General features: G+C 45.3%; 1 protein-coding gene across 2 annotated transcripts; it reads left to right on the top strand.

Annotated features, from left to right (window-relative positions):
* The first annotated feature begins 1,589 nt into the window (after positions 1-1,589).
* Positions 1,590-6,842, top strand: LOC111236887 (apoptosis regulator Bcl-2-like). Of its 2 annotated transcripts, none has more exons than XM_022765786.1 (3): positions 1,590-1,834; positions 2,210-2,568; positions 6,714-6,842. In XM_022765786.1, exons 1-3 carry the CDS (start codon positions 1,660-1,662, stop codon positions 6,840-6,842), a joined length of 663 nt encoding a protein of 220 aa, XP_022621507.1. In that variant the 5' UTR covers positions 1,590-1,659. The 2 variants fall into 2 exon arrangements, with proteins under 2 accessions (XP_022621507.1, XP_022621506.1); XM_022765785.1 differs by having other exon boundaries at positions 1,590-1,849.
* The last annotated feature ends 14,276 nt before the right edge of the window (positions 6,843-21,118 follow it).

Genomic DNA, 21,118 nt, shown 5'->3' with positions numbered 1-21,118 from the left:
TTTAAACTACATTTATACTACAGTAAAACTACATATATACCACATTTAAATCACATTAAAACATTAAATCTAAAACTATTAAAAAAACACGTAGGCATAACCAGTGACACAAACCCTGTCACACTCATAACATGTACAAAAGGACAAATGATGATAATTACTACTACTAATACTACTAATAGTACCATTACAAAAACTCATACTATAAATAGAACTACTATTAATACTACTGGACCAATAACTAACACTGATGACACTAACTATAATAATACAAATACTACTATAACAATTACTACTATGAACCCTCCATTACTACTGAGTTACAAGTATTACTACCTGTAATGATACCACTACTACTAATACTACAATTATACTTCTAGACTTACTGTTACTACTACAACTAATAAAACTGCTTCAAGCACTAGGATTGTGTGTATATGCTATAATATTAATATACTATGACTAGTACTATACTAGAATACTAGTATTGTTAATGCTACTACAATACTAGTACTATTACCATTACTACTAGAACTACTGATAGAATAATACACTACCAATACTACCAGGAGTACCACTACTGAAAGTATTAGACTCATTAAATATTTACAAATACTAATACTTATAATACTATTATTAATATTAATACTAATACAAAGACAACTACCAATACTGCTGCTAACTACTACTATTATTAATACTACTACTACTACATGTATTATGCATGTACTATGACTAATAATAATAAACACAAATAAGGAAATCAAAATTAAGCAACTTAAGCATGCGCGCGCATCTAGGGGCAGTGAGAGCATGAATGAGACTCAGAAAGAGAAAGTTATACACACACAGAGCCAGGACAGAGCCGAGACAGAGCCGGGACAGAGAATCAAGAAGCCTTCATCCTCCTACTCTTCTGGACACTTTCATGTAGACGTTTTGTGGCGGGAGTCTGGCAGTGAGAGGATCGTTGGAGGGGAATCCCGCCGGTCATAAAAAGGGGGCGTGACCACCGGCAGTGTGTGTGTGTGTGTGTGTGAGTGTGTGTGTGTGTGTGTGTGTGTGTGTGTGAGTGTGTGTGTGTGTGTGTGTGTGTGTGTGTCTGTGTGTGTCTGTGTGTGTGTGTAGCACGTGCAGTGAGGACTACAGACCCGGAGGAAGACCCGGACCCGCAGCCTCTCACTGATTCCTGGAAGATGTTTCTTTCTTCTGTGCCTCCGGATATCGATTATCGAACGTCGTCCCTGATCAGCTGATCATCTACTGGGTTTCCTCTCCTCCGCGTCATGTTGGATTCTCAGTTTTACCTCCTCAGACCTGAACCGGGTCTCCGTGATGAGCCCCGGCGCATCCTCAATCAACCGGTAATCAATAACGGTTTATCGATTATGGCCTGAAGCTTCACTGTCACGTGAGACGGATCCGGTTTGAACCAGAGAAGAAGAGTTTTCATTGTCACTCTCCTCACAGCTCAACTTTTACTTCCTGTTGGAACTTGATGACGCAGCCTGTGTTTTTATTTTAGTATCAACTGACAGCTTCATAACGCAGCACCTCCTGACGTCACCAGGTGCTGCGTTCCTATTGGCCGACCATAGAGGATGACAAGGTGTGGAGCTGCAGGTTGTGGGCTGTAACAGCAGTGACCTGCGGGGGGCGATGGCTGCCGTCTACACCAGCCGGGACATCGTGGAGGATTTCCTCCACTACAAGCTGCTCAACAAGGGAGTGGCCTGGCGTTTCCCGCCGCCACCGCGCCAATCAGGCGCTCAGCGCGTACACCAGGAAGCTTCGTCTGCTACGTCGAGGACATCAGGCAGAGGCGTCGCTCCAGGTGATGCCCAGCAAGGTGAGGCGGTTTACTCATGTTGTCACGGCAACTGCTAATGAGTTCACGCCTGCTAATGCTACTACAAGTACTACTACTATTAATACTACTACTACTACAAACATTACTACTGCTACAAGTACTATTACCAATAATACTACTACAAGTACTACTACTACATGTACTAATACTATTTACATGTATAAACAGCTCTGATCCTGTTGAAGCTCGTAACAGTGGTGACATCATAGTACTGAGAGAAGGGGTGTGGTCAGGTGACATCACTGTTTCCTGTATTGTGATGTAACAGCTTCTTTCACGCCCCTTGCATAATGATGACATCACTTGTCTCCTCCTTGGTCATTGGCTGTCTCCTCCTAGATCCCTGGTCAACCCCTCCTCGGCTACAGGTCGCCCTGCGGTGCGCCGGTGACGAGCTGGAGTGCAGTTACCGTGGCAACCTCTCAGCCCAGGTGTCAGCACTGCTGCCCTGCAGGGATGGCGACGGGGGCGGCAGCCGGTCGGCGCGAAGGCAAAGCCTTACTGTGGTCAGGGAGGAGCTGTTCAGGGACGGCGTGAACTGGGGACGCATCGTGGCCATGATGGAGCTGGGAGGCGCTCTGAGTGCCGAGGTGGCCAAGACGGGCGGGGCGTGGCAGGTGGACGACATCGCCAGGTGGATGGAGGAGAGTCTGGACTCACCGCCGCTGCAGGGATGGATAGAAGACAATGGAGGATGGGTAGGAAGACAACAAGTCCTCTTTTTGTCTTTCTTCTTGCTCACGCTCACAAACCAGATGTTTTCAGTCTGATTAACGCAACGCTGATCCTTTCTTTCCTTGTTTCCTTCTTTCTTTTTCCTTTCCTTGTTTCCTTCCTGTCATCTTTTTTCTTTCCTCTTCCCTCAGTTCTGTGTTGAATCAGTCAGACTGTCAGTGAAGTAACCATGACAACACTGAAACTATAACATGGCGTGGACTTGGTGGTACTCTGTGTCGTCCAGTGTCCAGGAGTCATTGAAATAGTTCAGGGATACTTGAGAGTTCTTGACAGGGTTTCTGTGATCCTTGGAGGGGTTCGAGGGGTTCTAGAGGTTCTGATCAGCTCCTCCATTTGTCGTTGACCGGTGCCCCCGGTCCGTTCACAGAGTCACTGAAATGGTTCAGGGATACTTGAAAGTCTTGAACAGTCTTTGGTTTCAGAAGTCCTTGAAACGGCATTTGATCCTACAGGTCGCTGAAGATATTTCAGGGCAGGGACAGGTTTTCAAGGGTCCTTGATGAGGACAGAAGGACAGAAGTTCCTGAGGATGTTTGAGAGTGATGGAAGAGTCTTTGATCAGGTCCAAGGCCCTTGAAGGGGTTCCAGATTGAAAAGTCCCTCCAGGGTCCAGGAGTCACCGGGGGCTTCAGAGGTTTTTAAAGACCTGCAGCTTTTTCAAGGAATCTGTCTTTTTTTTAAATTTGCGTCATTGGACAGTAAAGAGCGGGAATCGAACCATGTTGTGTTTATGTGGTGTGTTCCTTAACCGTCATCTTAACAGCTGATCAATCAATCAGAAATAAATTAGGGATATTATCGATAATATAAACATACAGCAGTTCAACATCAAATACATCACATTCAAACACTGAGTGTGTGTGTGTGTGTGTGTGTGTGTGTGTGTGTGTGTGTGTGGAGATCAGATGTGACAGAGAAAAGAGTATTTTGGTTGAAATGCAAATTATATGCAAAGTGCAGAAAATCCCTAAAACTCTGCAGAGAGACTGTGTGTGTGTGTGTGTGTGTGTGTGTGTGTGTGTGTGTGAGAGAGAGAGAGATATGAAAGACAGAGGCTGTTTGATGACACTGAGACAGAAACAGCTCAGATCTATGTGAAGGATGAGTCGGACATGTTGGACAGTTTAGAGACAAACTGAAGAATAAATGAGTCACAGAAATAATCAATCAATAATCTGATTGATTTAATGATTGTTAGCTGTGGGAATATTTATTCAAAAATCTAACTGATCTTAATGAGCTGAAAATTCAAAAAGACGTTTAGCTCAGATAGTAACTGCTCCAGACTTTCATTACAGAAACATCAGGGTGAAGAAAACAAGCACACCTCATGTTAACTGTGTACTTAAAAACACACTGATCATTAACTCCACACGTTCATTTGAAAAGCTCTGATTAAAAATCTATCGTCTGCTAACACATGCAAAAATGTAATATATGATATGTCTCCTGTAAGAGGATATATTATTGTCACATATATACATCCATATAAGTTTATAACATATATGAAATACCCAGTGAAATGTGTATCTGTACATACATTAACAAGATTTATGATGTTATGTTATGATTAAAACAGGTGAACAGGTTGTGACCAAGTATGTTAATGATATATATTTAATTTATAAATGCAAGTTTATTAAAACAACATATATATAAAAAGTCTATATGCTTATATATGTTTTTTTATTAATATCTTATTTTAAACATGTCTATCTCAGACTCTTGGACTCTGTGTATAACATATATATATATATATATATATATATATATATATATCATATATATATATATATGATAACATATACTGACAGGCTGGATATATATTTATGTAACGTATGTCTACAATATGAACATACATATATAAACACATATTTGTATGGGTAGACGTCAATATATGAAATTGTTCCAATCTCTGATTTAATTTATACATATTTTTTGTTTTATATGTACATGTACTACATATATGGAAATGTAATATATGTACATGTTTTACTCTTGCGTTATATAAAGTTTGGAAACACTATTAAAATTAATTCAAAACCAACAGGTCCATTTAAAACCCGACAACACACACCTTTCAGTCCTGTGCTGCGTTCTGATTGGCTGACAGTCATCAGGCTGTTCACCTGTCAGATCTGACGTATCAGCAAGAGAGAGAGCGAGTGAGAGACCCCTGAACACAGCAGAGAAAAGCTTTTACTTTCTATTTATATTCTCTCCTGTCGCAGTGGTTTCCTTCAGTATATCTGCAGACTGATAAGAGTGTGTGTGTGTGTGTGTGTGTGGGGGGGGTATTACCTAGAAATATCTTTCCAGGTAATCACTGTGGTTGAGTTTCCGCCTCAGGCGTCAGATCAGCTGACAGACTGTTTCTGTAGAACTCTGTTCAACCTAAATAACAAGACAAGCTCTCTCTCTCTCTCTCTCTCACACACACACACACACACACACACACACACACACACACACACACACACACACACACACACACACACACACAGTGGACCTGAGGCGTGTTTTCAATTTTCAGTTAATGTTCAGGCAGTGAAGAGCTGGTGGTTTGTCTGACATTAACACTGCAGCAGATGAAGGTGTGTGTGTGTGTGTTAGCTCTAAGAACACAGGCAGTGGTGAGCTGAGTGACTTTCTGAGAATTTACTGACAAAACTTTTCCATCAAGACATTCAGATAGAGACAGAGTGTGTGTGTGTGTGTGTGTGTGTGTGTGTGTGTGTGTGTGTGTGTGTGTTTAAAGAGGAAGTCCAGACTGAGATTATAAAATAAAATTTTTCCTCAAACAAATGTTTAAATAAAACAATAAAAAGGATCAAACTCTGTTAAACTCTTCTGTGTCTAAATGTTTGCGGGTGGGTCACACATATATGTATCCCAGAGCAACAAGGTGTGAACAAAGGTTCTTACGTGAAGCAAAGCAGTAGGTGGCAGCTGAGCCGCCAGGAAACATGAACAAAGGCGACATCATAAACAAGTCGTTAGCTTGTTAGCTCGTTAGCTTGATAGCTCTGAGGAAGAAAATACACATTTGGGTAGTTGGGACTTGATGCCTGTCTGTCTGCATGCAGTGCCCTCTTCTATTGTATTGCTAAATTCCTCACTACCTTTACCTTACTAGCTGATTCATCTACAGGCCTTTCCTGGCCCCCTGGTAACTTGACCCTAGGTGTTACACTGTATGGCCTCCAGAGGACATTACCTTTTGTTTCTACACCTTTTGATCACTTGTTATCCTGTCTAACCACACGTCTATAACCCCAATCAACTGTATGTACATACTGTTGACCCCCCCACCCCCCCCCCCCCCCCCCCCCCCCCCCCCCCCCCCCTTTTACTGCAACTTGTATAACTGTCCCCCTGCCCTTCATTCTGGGTCAGTCTACTGCCTCAGACCCACTCTGTATCAGTTGGCTCACCGTATCCTGGGATACCAATAAACTCACATCACTACAGCAAACTTGGAACTAAGTGAACTAAGATTGTGGGTTAACCCACTGGTCATCTGGTCTGGGATGATCAATAAAAACTAATCATTCAGTTAATAACTGAAAATTGTTCATTGTCCTGTTACCGTGGTCTGACCACAACATCTACAGAACACAGCGGAACTACTTTCTACTGAAAAAAATAGTCCCACACCCCCCCTTCCTCACAGACCCAGTTCTCATCAGTCCACTCACACACATACACACACGCACGCATGTACACACACACACACAAACACACACATACACACACACACACATACGTTCCCTTCATGTGTGTCATGTTTCAGAGAAATGTGACTCAGACTGATGTTGAACTGTCAATCATCCAGTCACTGTGTGTGTGTGTGTCTGTGTGTTTCCTGTGGTCTTTGAAGCTGTCAATCAAACCTCATCTGCACAGTAGAGACATGAAGAAGACTTGGGGGGGGGGGGGGGGGGGGCAGTCTGAAAGAGAGGAGAAACTATTTTAGAGAAGGGTTCTCCCCTAATCATCATATTACTGTTCCACATCAACACACACACACACACAGGTTTCATTTGTGAATCTATCACAGTATAAAAGACACTGACTCAGTTTCTCTCTCTCTCTGATTTCCCAGAATGCCTTTGTGGAGTTGTACGGCGAGTCCAGACCTCCAGTCAGTTTCTGGTCTCTGAAGACAGTGTTTGGACTGGTTGTACTGGGAGCAGCTGGGATCGCACTGGGAGCCCTGTTCACCCAGAAATAACTCAGACTCTGGGACCAGACTGATCCAACCCAGACCAGTCTGAACTGGTCTGAACCGATCTGGTCTGGTCTGGTCTGGTCTGGACTGGACTGGACTGGACTGGTCTGATCGGGTCGGGTCGGGTCGGGTCTGATCTGATCTGGTCTGATCCGATCCGATCCGATCCGATCCGATCCGATCCGATCGGGTCTGGTCTGGTCTGGTCGGATCTGATTGGATCTGGTCTGGACTGGTCTGGTCTGGACTGATCTGATCTGATCTGATCTGATCTGGTCTGACTGATCTGGTCTGGACTGATCTGATTGGATCTGGTGTGGACTAGACTGGTCTGGACTGATCTGGTCTGGACTGATCTGATTGGATCTGGTCTGGACTGGACTGGTCTGATCTGGACTGATCTGATCTAATCTGGTCTGGACTGATCTGATTGGATCTGGTCTGGTCTGATCTGGACTGATCTGATCTGGACTGATCTGGTCTGATCTGATCTGATCTGGACTGATCTGATCGGATCTGGTCTGGACTGATCTGATCTAATCTGATCTGATCTGGTCTGGCTGATCTGGTCTGGACTGATCTGATTGGATCTGGTGTGGACTGGACTGGTCTGGTCTGGACTGATCTGGTCTGGACTGATCTGATTGATCTGGTCTGGACTGGACTGGTCTGGTCTGGACTGATCTGGTCTGGTCTGGACTGATCTGATCTAATCTGGTCTGGACTGATCTGATCTGATCTGGTCTGGACTGATCTGGTCTGATCTGATCTGATCTGATCTGATCTGATCTGGTCTAGTCTGGACTGATCTGATCTAATCTGATCTGATCTGGTCTGACTGATCTGGTCTGGACTGATCTGATTGGATCTGGTGTGGACTGGACTGGACTGGACTGGTCTGGTCTGGACTGATCTGGTCTGGACTGATCTGATTGATCTGGTCTGGACTGGACTGGTCTGGTCTGGACTGATCTGATCAAATCTGGTCTGGACTGATTTGATCTAATCTGGTCTGGACTGATCTGGTCTGATCTGATCTGATCTGATCTGGTCTGGTCTGGACTGATCTGATCTAATCTGATCTGATCTGGTCTGACTGATCTGGTCTGGACTGGTCTGGAGTCTGCAAATACAAAGTCACAGCAGTTCTACACAATAAGAGTCCTGTTATGATCACTGAGGTTGGAGTTTCAAAATAAAAGTTCCACTGCCTTCCTGTTAGCTGACGTCCTCACAATGAACTGGACCATGTTCCGCAGTGTTTCATGTTTTTCAAACAAATCACCATGACAACCGCTCTGAATGTTCATGGACATCAACATCACCTCCATGTTTTTATTCTGATACTAATTCCGTGTTGGCCATGTTGAACCTGTTGACTGATGTTAACTAACACGGATGAAGGTCACTCTGGAGAAGACAGACGAGGACTCACAGGAGACAAAGAGACATCACAGACGTTGTCTTCACTCACAACGAGGACACTCAGCAGAGACGACCTTCAAAGACTCAACATGCAGATTAAACTGCGACTGTCAAAGGAAACAAAAAACAAACCGCCGCCCAGCGACAGTCAGAGCGGCCATTTTGTTTTCAGGTTGTCCGTCCGTCTCATTCTCGTGGGCACGATGTCTCAGTAACACCTTCAAAGAACTTTTGGTGAAATTTGGTGCCAACATTCACCTGGACTCAAGGATGAACTGATTAGACTTTTGAGATCAAAGGTTAAAGGTCAAGGTCAAGGTCAGTGTGACCTCACAAAACACTTTAGCCACAACTCAAGACTTCACACAGAAATTATGACAACATTTCTCACGAATGGTTGATATTTTATATTTTCTATGACTCTGGATAAACAGGAAGTGACCTGAGCTGATTCCAGATGAACAGTGATCCAGCAGCAGGACGATGGACGCCAGCGGCTACATCTGATTGGCTCCTGACAGTTGACCAACATTTCTTCAGTCAAAGAAAAATCTGGATCATTTTACAATGAAGCAGCTTCTCCAGGGTGAATCAGATGTGGCTAATGACTGTTTATAAAGCTCAGGTATAAGAAGAGAGTCACAGATCTGTGACTGCAGAGCTTCATTGGTTCAACAGACCCAGATAACTGTTAGTTATCTGGTTTAACTGAGCCTAACATTGACCTGATCACCTAAACTGTGAAGCAGGTAATCACCTGGCTCAGTTAATCCTGGGTTTACCTGTCCAGGGACGAACGCATTCATGTGAAAGTGGCGGAGTTGTTAATTATAAGCAGCATCGTCTGAACCATGAATGAAGTTCTTAATATGATATGAGAGGAACGCTGACACCTGCAGGTGAGTTAAGTTATAACCACGTCCAATAGTGACATTCAACAAGGTGACATGTAAACAATATGATCACATGACTGGAAGGAAAAATACATATTTCTAAATATAATTACTAATAAAGTCAGACTACAGATATATTGTTAATAAGGTGAAGAATTATTATGAACAAACTTATGAACGTGATGAAGATAAAACAGCGAACGTTACTGTCAGACTGTTTGCTGCAGAGGAGAGAAAGAAAAAAGGAGACAGAAAAGAAAGAAGAGGAGAGAAAAGAGAAGAGAGAAAGAAAGAAAAGAGGAGACAGAAAAGGGAAAGAAAAGAGACAGAAAAGAAAGAAAAGAAAGATAAGAGATAGAAAAGAGGAGACAGAAAAGGGAACAAAAAGAGACAGAAAAGGAAAAGAATAGGGGAGGGAAAGAAAAGGGGAGGGAAAGAAAAGGAGACAGAAAAGAGGGAAGAGAGAAAAGAGAAAGAAAAAAGGAGACAAAAAAAAAGAGAAAGGAGAAAGAAAGGAGACAGAAAAGGGAAAGAATAGAGGAGAGAAAGAAAAGGAGACAGAAAAGAAAGAAAAGGAGACAGAGTCAGTGACTGAAGTGTTTGAAATGTATAAATCAAATTAATAATCATAAATATTGATCAGTGTGTGGATCATGTTCAGTGTTTATTCCTCCTCGTTATTCTGACCTCAGTGAGTAAAAGATTCATCACTGTCAGATTAAGGATGTCCTGCTCGCTTGTACACTTCTCTGCACTGCTGGATTATTATATTTTTTGTCATGGTGAATCTTGCGTTTCCTCCTCCTCCTCTGAGATAAGTCACATGACGTCTGACATCACTCTGTCAGACCTGAACAGTCAGGTGTTACTCAGAGCAGCAGGTGTGTTCAGCCTCTGACAGAGGAAATTTATCTTTGATTACTGATTATTTTATTGATTGATTAGTATTATTGACTTTATAAAATGTTCAGATGAACTGACTCTGATGTTTGATGTTCATGTATCAGACTGTTGCTGTTGTGTCAACATGTGATTTCATTTTCTATTTTTCATTTTCCATATTTTCCTTTTGTAATAAGCTTGTCATGAACTGAACATGTTGGTGTTGGTTGGTTCAGTTATTTTTATGCACTTTGTTATTTTTTTGTTTTTATCCGATGACAGGAAGTGACTGTTCATATGTGGACATCTTTATTTCAGCTTCTGACAATATAAGATTCTGTCTGGAAAAACTTTTGTTTTAGTCAGAAATGATTCATGAGAGTAAATGTGATGACAGTGTATTTTAATTTTATTAAAACTAATATTATTATTTACTGGTGTTTTCACTCTGGTTCACTCAGTTCTTCTCTTACATCTCTAATGTTCGTTCGTTTGTCGTCTCCCGCTTATCCGGATCTGGGTCGCGGGGGCAGCAGCCTCAGCAAAGAGGTCCAGACAGCCCTCTCCCCAGCCACTTCCACCAGTTCTTCCGGGAGAATCCTGAGGCGTTCCAAGGTCAGCCGAGAGATATAATCCCTCCAGCGTGTCCTCGGTCGGCCCCGAGGCCTCCTCCCGGTTGGACATGCCTGAAACACCTCCCCGGGGAGGCGTCCAGGAGGCATCCTTACCAGATGCCCGAACCACCTCAACTGGCTCCTCTCGACATGGAGGAGCAGCGGCTCTACTCCGAGTTCCTCCCGGATGACTGAGCTCCTCACCCTATCTCTAAGGCTGAGCCTGGCCACCCTGCGGAGGAAACTCATTTCGGCCGCTTGTACTTGCGATCTCGTTCTTTCGGTCATTACCCAAAGCTCATGACCATAGGTGAGGATTGGAACGTAGATCGACCGGAAAATTGAGAGCTTCGCCTTCCGGCTTAGCTCCCTCTTCCCCACAACGGACCGATTCAACACCCGCATCACTGCGGAGCGGGCAATCCACCCGTTTCCGGCTGAAAACCATGGCCTCAGACTTGGAGGTGCTGATCTTCATCCCAGCCGTTTCACACTCGGCCGCGAACCGCCCAAGTGAGAGCTGAAGGTCGGTGCTCGATGAAGCTAGGAGGACCACATCATCCACAAAAAGCAGAGACGAGATCCTCCTGCCACCGAACCCAAACCCGTCCACCACCCGGCTGCGCCTAGAAATTCTGTCCATAAAAGTTATGAACAGAACCGGTGACAAAGGGCAGCCCTGGCGGAGTCCAACCCTCACGGGGGAACAGGTTCGACTTACTGCGCGCTACGCGAACCAGACTCACACTCCTTTGGTACAGGGAGTTAATGGCCACTAACAAGGGGCCATCCACCCCATACTCCCGGAGTGCCCCCACAGGGAGCCCCTGGGAACACGGTCGTAACCTTCTCCAAATCCACAAAATCACATGTGGACTGGATTGGCAAACTCCCCATGCTCCCTCCAGCAACCCTAGCGAGGGTAAAGAGCTGGTCCAGCAGTTCCACGCCAGGACGAAAACCAACATGTGCTGCCTCCTCGATCTGAAGGTTCAACTATCGACCGGACCCTCTTTTCCAGTACCACTGGCATAGACCTTACCAAGGGAGGCTGAGGAGTGTAATTCCCCGGTAGTTGGAACACACCCTCTGGTCACCCTTCTTAAAGATGGAGACCACCACACCCGGTTTGCCACTCCAGAGGCACTGCCCCCGATGTCCACGCAATGTTTGCAGAGGGCGTGTCAACAAGATAGTCCTACAACATCCAGAGCCTTGAGATACCCAGGGCCGTATCATCTCAACCCCCGAGGCGTCTGCCACCGCGCAGTTGTTTCACTACCTCGGCGACTTCTGCCCCAGAGATTAGATCATCCATCCCCAGGTCTCTTGGCTCTGTTTTCCTCCACGGAATACGTGTTGGTGGGATTGAGGAGCTCCTCAAAGTATTCTTCCACCGTCCGACTATATCCTCAGTTGACGTCAGCAGCTCCCCGCCCCCACTGTAAACAGTGTGAGCGAGTTGCCGCCTTCCCCCCCAAGGCGCCGGGACAGTTTGCCAGAACCTTTTGGAGCCGATCGATAGTCTTCCTCCATTGTCTCACCGAACTCCTCCCACGTCCAAGTTTTTGCCTCAGCAACTGCCGCGGCTGCACTCCGCTTGGCCCGCCGGTACCAGTCAGCTGATTCCTGAGACCCAGCCCACGCCCTGTAGGCCTCTTTCTTCAGCCTGACGGCTTCCCCCACCCCTGGTGTCACCAAGCGGGGTACGGGGGTTACCGGCCACAAACTGGCCCCAGCTAACTTGTTGGCCGCAGTTTGCAACAGCCCTCGGGACGCGATCGAAACTCTGCCGGAGGTGTGCGTTGAAAATCATCTTGACGGGTTCTTCCGCCAGGTTTTCCCAGCAGACCCTCACAACTCGTTTGGGCCTGCCAGGTCTGCGCGCGCGTCTTCCCCCGCCATCTGATCCAACTCATCACCAGGTGGTGGTCAGTTGACAACTCTGCTCCTCTCTTCACCCGAGTGTCCAAAACATGCGGCCGCAGGTCTGATGATACGACTACAAAGTCGATCATAGACCGGCGACCTAGGGTGTCCTGGTGCCAAGTGCACCTGTGGACATCCTTATGGTTGAACATGGTGTTAGTTATGGCCAAGCTATGACTAGCACAGAAGTCCAAAAACTGAACGCCGCTCGGGTTCAGATCGGGCAGGCCGTTCCTCCCACCACACCCTTCCAGGTCACGCTGTCATTGCCCACGTGAGCGTTGAAGTCTCCCAATAGGACAATGGAGTCCCCTTTCGGGGCACTTTCCAGCACCCGTCCCAAGGACTCCAAAAAAGGCGGGTAGTCTGAACTGCTGTTCGGCGCATAAGCACCGACAACAGTCAGAACCCGATCCCCAACCCGAAGGCACAGGGACGCAACCCTTTCGTCCACCGGGGTAAACTCCAACATACAGGCAGAGAGCCTGGGGGACACCAAAAAGCCCACCCTGGCCCTCCGCCTCTCCAGCAAAGAGGAGAGACCAGCCCCTCTCAAGGACTTGGGTTCCGGAGCCGACGCTATGTGTCGAGGTGAGGCCGACTATATCTAGCCGGTATCGCTCAACCTCTTCCACAAGCTCCCGTTCCTTCCCCGCCAGAGAGGTGACGTTCCATGTTCCAAAAACCAGTTTCCGTAACCGAGGATCGGACCGCCAAGGCCCCCGCCTTGGTCTGCTGCCCAATCCACAATGCACCGGATCCCGCTGACTCTTCCTGCAGGTGGTGAGCCCACTGGGAGACAAACCCATGTAGCCGGTTCGGGCTGGGCCCGGCCGGGCCCCATGGGCCAAGGCCCTGCCACCAGGCGCTCGCCCACGGTCCCCAACCCCAGGCCTGGCTCCAGGGCAGGGTCTCGGTGTCCCTCCAGGCCGGGTACTCGGGTTCTTGGTATTACTCATCATTAGGATCTTCTGAACCTTTCTTCGTCTGGCCCTTCACCTAGGACCAATCTGCCTTGGGAGACCCTACCAGGGGCAAAATGCCCCCGACAACATAGCTCCTAGGGTCATTAGGGCTCTCAAACTCCTCCACCACAGTAAGGTGACGGTTCAAGGAGGAGCATCTCTAATGTTTAATCAATATAACTTCATAAGTTATCTAATTATCATCTGATTGTTCTGTCTCCATCTAGTGGTTGGAACAAAGAACCACACTCTGACCTGCTCCTGTTTTCTTCTCCACCACATCCTCTCCAGTTTAGGTAAATCCAGAATCTGTGATCCGGTCTGAACCCTGGTCCCCCTCAGGTCATGGTCTCTGGTCTCTGCTGGTTGGTGGGTTTGTTTTGGACAGAGATCAAGGTGAGATGTTAATAATGTACATTAATGTGTCACACATGGAGGGAATGTGCTGCTGTCTGTTTGAATGGACCCAGTAAAAATAACTGTGCATCCACACACATTGAGAAGTGAATTTTAGAAGTGGTGTGAATGCACAGTGTAAAAGACACGATTTGACTCACATTTAAGCAGAGTGAACTGAGATACCAGTGAGTTTTCCACTCGGCTTGTTTTCTAACCGTTAGTTGACAAAGACACTAGGTGTAACGATCTCTCGTTCAGACAGCTGAGTACTAAAGAACTATCTGCTCAAAGTAGTGGAGATGTAGAAAGGCGTAACAGGTCATGGTTCTGATTGATGCCTTTGGTGAAGGGTCAGTTTCTTCAGGTTTTCATTCATTAACTGGATCAGCACGTGTGTGTGTTGTACTTCCTGTTTGCAGCCAACACTGTCTGAAGTCGCTCCCTTGTTCACTCATTCACTGTCAACAGACAATCAATAGTTTACTCTAGTCAACAGTAAATTTTACTGATCACTTTCAGATCAAGTTTATTTACACAGCACCTGAAAAACAACCTAAAGCTGCTGTACAAATTACAGTCACAACAACAGCAAGTGAAATGACAACAATGAATGACAATGACAAAATACAAGGCAATATAAAAATCAGTGGTAAAAAGAAGGGTAAAACTTGTAAGATCAATTTATGAAAATAAAAGAAATATAAAATACTAAGACGACTAACAGCAACCAGAGACCATTGAAATCATGTACGTCTTGTGTTTCATCTTGACAGTGGGGAACATTTGATTGAAAGCAGAAAGCTATTTCAAGCTTTGGAGCTGAACCACAAAGGCACCATCACCTCCCTTCCCCCACCCCCGCCTTGATCGTGGAACAGTTAAATGTAGTCTGTACCAGTGTCACGCCGTCTCTTTTTCTGGTACCAGTTAAAAGTCTCGCTGCAGCTTTCTGAACCAGATGCAGGTGAGGCAAAGAGGACTGGCCAATACACCTAGGTAGAGTTACAGCCTTGAAGAAATTAATGCAATGGTTCTCTTCCTCCGCACAGTGTCAATCATGTCTCGTGCTTTTTCTGCTCTCCCTTTTGTTCTGGCTGACTGCATTTCATCATCAGTCACAACCTTATGCTCAAGAAGTTTATCCAGAAGCTGGTTTAGAAGAGCGTCAGACACCCTGCTGAATAACTGTGTCCGAACTAAGAGCAGCCTGTCCTCTGCTGGGAGGCTGTCCTCTGCTGGGACGCTCCTCTGTACAGTTTCCCTTCTTGGACCTGGAAGAAAACCAGGGAGCCAACTTTTGTTTAATAATCAGCACTTTCACAAAGATCTAATGATAGAAGAAATGAAGTGTCATGTTTCTTGTCTGTAAATCACTTTTCCTTTGTTCAGAAACCATATTAGAAAAGTATATTTTATATTTAATGGCATGACGCTCACACTCTGACAGCCTGCTGCTGTCAATCAAACACACCCCTCCAGCTGGAGGACATTTCTGATATTTCCCCAATTCCCTTTTTCCTCTAAATAAAACAATGAAAGCTGTCAATGGAGACATCTGATTCAGTCTCTTAAGGTGCCTTTACACTGTGCGGCAGTTTATTTCATGTCACACAGATATTAATATTGTTCTCAGTTTGTGTCAGACTGTGTGATCAGTGGTAGGTTGTCAGCTTCTGATTCTGTGTATTCTGGGTCACTTTGCTTTATTCAGCGTCTCACTGTGAACTTGGTCCCAGATTTATGACTCTGTCTGAATCTTGCTGCACGTTTTCTTTGGTTGACAAAGCTCCAAACTGGCCATCAGTGAAGGTGTCTCTAAGTGTGATCCAGGACCAAGTTTTGAAATGAGCACCACAGATTTTATTTAACAACTGTCAACTTAGATCTCAGGCAGCCCAAGATCACTCAGTGTAGCGAGGCCTTTAAGTCTGACCTAGTCCACTTAATGTGCAAGCTTCAGGAAGTGACAGAACTCACCTGTACATACAATACACCTGTACTGCTGTATCAGTGAAACCCTTCCACATACCTGGAGCAGCTCAACGACCTAAAAGTCTTATGTCTCCCTGGTTTGTTAAGGTTTAAACAGTGAATCAACAGTTAATCAAGTTCTTAAATATAACCCCTCCAGGATGCGGCACTAACAGAACATTAACTTAAAATCCAGTAGAGGTTTTTGTTCAGTTAATGGTGGAATGTGGTGAAAACATGGCTACAGATGAGGCTGAAGCCTTTACCTGGCAGATAAAAACTACGTTTCCAGACTTCTGTCTTCTTCTTGTCTTGGACCATCACAGTCACTTTCTTTGGGTCTGAAGTCAGGAAAACCTCAAATGTTGGATGGAAATTTGGTCCATACTTTGAGTAAAACTCTGCACACTGAAAACCAGAAGAAACACATTATTTTCAAACCCGCTGTAAAGGTTTATGTAATACTTCTTAATTGTGAATCAATTTTCAACAATCAACCTAAACTGCATTCATGATCATTTTGTTAATAACCTTTAAAGTGTGTGAGACTCACCTCAGGCTGTATTTCTACGTCCTCAGGTTCACAGTGGACACTGTAAGTTTGACCGATGCTCAGTTTACAGTCAGCAGAGATCTTGATGTTTTCAGCATCTCCTTGTTGGGCGGCAACCTTCAGCACCAGGACATTTTTATTAAGGTTTTAATGCTCAAAGAGTCAAGTCCATTTTTATTTCTTCAGCACTTTTAAAAACAAACAAATGTGTTAAAGAACCCGGAAAAAACCTTAAGTCCAAAGAGCCAAAAGTTTACAGTGTGGCTGTTCAGAAATCCTCAGCACGGGAAGGTTTGATCAAGGTTTAGGTTGATGTTAAGCACATATGACACATAGCTTTACCTCTGACACAGGGATGTTGTTCTGCAGCAGAAATACATCCAGTACTTGAGGCCATGGATCTGGAGGTCGGACAAACAGCAGGACTTGTCCGTTTACTGGCAGTTTGATGTTCAGAAACCGTTTCACTGTATCCCAGACCAGGCCAAAGGCAGAGAGGTGAGGGACCTTCACCACCACATGAGTGTCCGTGACCTTCAGTGGCTCCAAGATGCTCAGTCCATCATCACTGATGTGGACAACAGACAGCAGGCCTTCATAACGCAACGCTGTGAAAACACACAGCTGTTAATCTGTTGAATCCAAACCCAAATCATTTCTTACCATTTGAGTTCAGATCAAATGAATCTACTGATGTGAACTCTGAAGTTCACCTCTATCCTTTACCTGGTGTCTCTGAATTTATCATCACTGTCCTGTTCCACATGTGATCTGTCTTGATGTGTACATCTAGTGTTATGGATATACTCCATTACAATTTTCTGTTTTGCAATTTTGCACATTAATACAAATATCTCAGATTTTACCAAATATTTTTTTAACATTCAAGACAGCAAAGTCTTTACCGTCCTTTGTTTCACAGTGTGGGAGGTGGAGCTCACACACTGCATCCTCAGGACACTGGATATTGACCAGCGGCCCTGCTGGCGTCTTTCCAGCTGACTGGAGGAGGCTCTCATCCCATTGGACAGTCCTGTAGAGCAGCTCCGCCTCCTGAGCCACAACAAAAACCAGTCCAGTCAAAGTACACTGGAACCCACCTGGACCAGGACACCTGAACCTGTAGGACACAGCCCAGTAAACCCCTGAGATGAAACTGTTCTCATCCCAAACCAGACTCCACTTCATGAGCCCTGAGAGACCAAAGGACGAGGGAGACGAACTGTAGGAAAACAGTGTCATGACCTGGCTCAAAGCCATGACAAAAACGAGGAGACGTACGGTTTCCAAAGCAAAAACGAAATGATTTTATTACAAGCAATATAAAATTAGGAAATTATCCACATAATCAAACACTAACTGAACTAACAAACAAACTAACTAAACCAAAACACAATGCGCCGAGGGATCGCGGGCGCAGTCGTGCAGCCGCGCCAGGTAGGTCCCATAGCAGAGCAGGGCAGAGACCGTGTGAGGAGTAGTGCCAGCTCTTATACACCTGTGGACTGGCCAGGTCCACCCAGGTGTGACAAGCCCCACCTACGACCTGCAAGGAAAAACAAGACAACCCAACACAAAAGAGGGAACATAGAACACAACAGCAGGCCACACCCCCCTCCATAAAGACCGGGTTCCTAGCCCGGAACCTCAAACAACTCAGCGCTAACTGAAATCTAATAAAAATATAATTTTTTTCAATTTAACCAAATCAAATCCTTTATCATTACATTAAACTATTTACAAACTTACCCCCCCAAAAAAATCACTTTACCCTTTTTACAATATGTACAAAAACCTACCCATGCTTATTATTAATACTCCTTCCTTCACCTGCCTCACCCCTTCCCACCTCAGCAACCTGGTACCTGGAAGCAATTTAAGAGGGGTAAGGGGAGAAAAACAAGTGGGACGAGGAAACAACAACATAGGAAAAACACTTGGCTATATTTACTCTACAGGCGCTCTGGACAATGCGTCTGCCACCACATTGTCAGACCCTTTTATGTGTCGAATATCAAGCCAGTGAGACTGAAGGAATAGTGACCATCTCACTAACCTTTGATTGGTACACTATAACGAGTTCAAGAAAACAAGAGGGTTATGATCAGTGAAGACCACTACAGGTACGACACCAGATCCAAGATACACATCAAAATGCTTCAGTGCCCACACTAATGCCAATGCTTCTTTTTCGATGGTAGAATAGTTGAGTTGGTATGAGTTAAACTTTTTAGAAAAGAAGCTCACTGGTTTTTCAATACCAAACTCATCACTCTGCAACAGTACCGCCCCCACCCCCACGTGACTGGCATCAACTTGGAGAGCAAAGGGACGATCGAACCTAGGAGCAGAGAGAACAGGTGCATTACACAACAAGGATTTAACTTTTTCAAATGCCTGCTGGCAAACAGGAGACCATACAAAAGTCGCGCTTGCCTTAAGCAAATCCGTTAGTGGTGTGACTACATCAGAAAAATTTCTGCAAAAGCTCCTGTAATAACCAACAAGACCTAAGAAACGCATATGCTCTCTTTTGGTTGTAGGAACAGGAAAACACGCAACTGCCTTAACTTTCTCCTCAACGGGACGGACAGTACCCTGCCCCACCACCCGACCGAGATACGTCACCGTTGCTCTGGCGAACTCACACTTTGCGAGGTTAACGTTCAGACACGCCTCAGCTAGACGGGCAAACAATGCACGCATGTGCTCATCATGAGAAACCCACGTGTCAGAAAAGACAACCACATCGTTAGATGCTGCAATGAAAGGCAGAGAAAAACCAGCATCAGGAGGACACCCAGGCTCTACGGCCCACACACCCATCTCAGTTAAATTAGCTGTCAAAACACTCTTTACAGTGTCCTTTAACCGCCTGTCCGAAATATCAATTTCAAAATGCTCTGCAACTTTTAACAACTGCTCCTTAGTGCATTTATTCAAAAAGTCCTCAGAGGGAACTTTAATGAAGTCGGAAATATCAGACATTTTTATTATTACAGCGGTTCAAATCAAAGATTAACAAATTTACCTACCATACAACCTCGCGCACAAAGTTGTATCAAACACCAAATACTTACCGAGCTGCTTTAATTCCCCCCAAACTTTAACACATGGGAAAAGTTTGAGACACCCCAAACCCTGACTGCCTACCCACAGATCTAACTTGAGCCTCAAATAGGCGTCTTCGATGGCCTTGCCGAGCTCGAAACGTCACCAGACCCGCAATACCACTCTCGACCATGGACACAACCGATCGTAATACCCCGAGCCTGGAGCGCTCCCTCCTCAGCATAGGCGGCGCCAGCATTTTCAGCGAGGCCCACCCATTCAAGCCAATCAGAAGAATATGTTTTGGGGATTAAAATGTTCATCCAATTGCCAGCTTTAGCTGAGCTCATGTGAAGCTAACTTCTCAGTCAATCAGCAGCTTTCTATCATACGTGAGTGCCCGCCCCCAGGCTGCGTCATCAGCATGTGACCCAATGAAATGAATGAGTTAGTTTGCGCGCAAACAGTCAGGAAGAAAGAAATGTGTAACGTTACAGGTAAAGAGAAAAAAGAGAGACGGAGTTTAAGATGGCGAAACAGAGCAGCTTACTTGGTTTTTTTTAACAAAAGACACCGTGTTGAGCAGGAGGAAACTCCACTTGATTTAAATGCGAGTGCTAGTTTAAAGGCCAGCTCAGCCGTCCGGCCCCGCTCCCAAAGCAACGCTAATCCTCCTCCTCCTCCCCCTCCTCCTCCTTCATCCATCCCCTCACAGTCATGTCAGCAAGGGAAAGAGAAAGGCAAGTAATGTTAACGGCAGTGTCTCTGTCTGTTTGTCTGTCTGCACGTTTTCTGGGGGAACACTGTTGGCAGCAGCAGACAAAGGTAACATATGATGGCGTTATGTGTTATAGGAGGCAGGGTTCAGCAGCAGCCTAGCACGTCGCAAGTTCCCCGACCCAGAGACATGTCACAAGCGCCCCAAGACCTGTCAAGCATAGATGAGCCGGCAACCCAGCCCAACCTCAGCTCATTCCCATCCACAGACATATTGGGGAAAGCTAGAAGTTTTTCTGCCAAGTGGTATTCAAAATTCCCATGGCTAGAATGTGTTTTGCAAGCCCTGTCGACATTTCCCTGAAGCAGCACATGAGCGATCTATTAATGGTTTCAAAGACTGGAAACATTTTTCGGAGTTTTGTGCCAAACATAAAGCCAGCAGGGCACATGCTGCAGCGCTGGGTAAAATGGATGGATATAAACAAAGTCATCAGCCATGACGGGGAAATGTTATTAACCAACTGAACAATGATGCCAGCCAGTCCTTCATTGAGAGAAATAGACAGCATCTTATGGTGGTAATAGATCTCGTCCTGTTCTGTGCCAAACAAGAAATCCCATTGCGTGGGCATCGGGAAAACCCAAATACTTTAAACAAGGGTAACTTCCTAGAACTACTTAATCTAGTTTCTAAATATGACCCAGAAATCAAAAGGCGCCTGGATGAATTACCTAACAATGGGAAACTCCTGCACCACGATATACAAAATGAGATTTTGGAAATCGCTGCATCACTACTTATCAAAAAAAAATAAAATCAGATTTGCATGATGAGCCCGACACATATTATGCGATTTTAGCAGATGAGTGCAAAGAC

This window comes from Seriola dumerili, unplaced genomic scaffold (assembly GCF_002260705.1).
Source record: "Seriola dumerili isolate Sdu_G_001 unplaced genomic scaffold, Sdu_1.0 BDQW01000741.1, whole genome shotgun sequence".
In the NCBI taxonomy this organism is placed as follows: Eukaryota; Metazoa; Chordata; class Actinopteri; order Carangiformes; family Carangidae; genus Seriola; species Seriola dumerili.
The sequence above is the reverse complement of the archived record's forward strand: the minus strand, read 5'-3'. Positions and strand labels throughout refer to the sequence as shown.

Coding starts and splice junctions, on each gene's coding strand:
- LOC111236887 (XM_022765785.1), top strand. CDS start 1,660: ATGGCTGCCGTCTACACCAGCCGGGACATCGTGGAGGATTTCCTCCAC. Junction 1,850..2,209: donor TCCAGGTGATGCCCAGCAAG/GTGAGGCGGTTT, acceptor GTCTCCTCCTAG/ATCCCTGGTCAACCCCTCCT. Junction 2,569..6,713: donor TAGAAGACAATGGAGGATGG/GTAGGAAGACAA, acceptor CTGATTTCCCAG/AATGCCTTTGTGGAGTTGTA.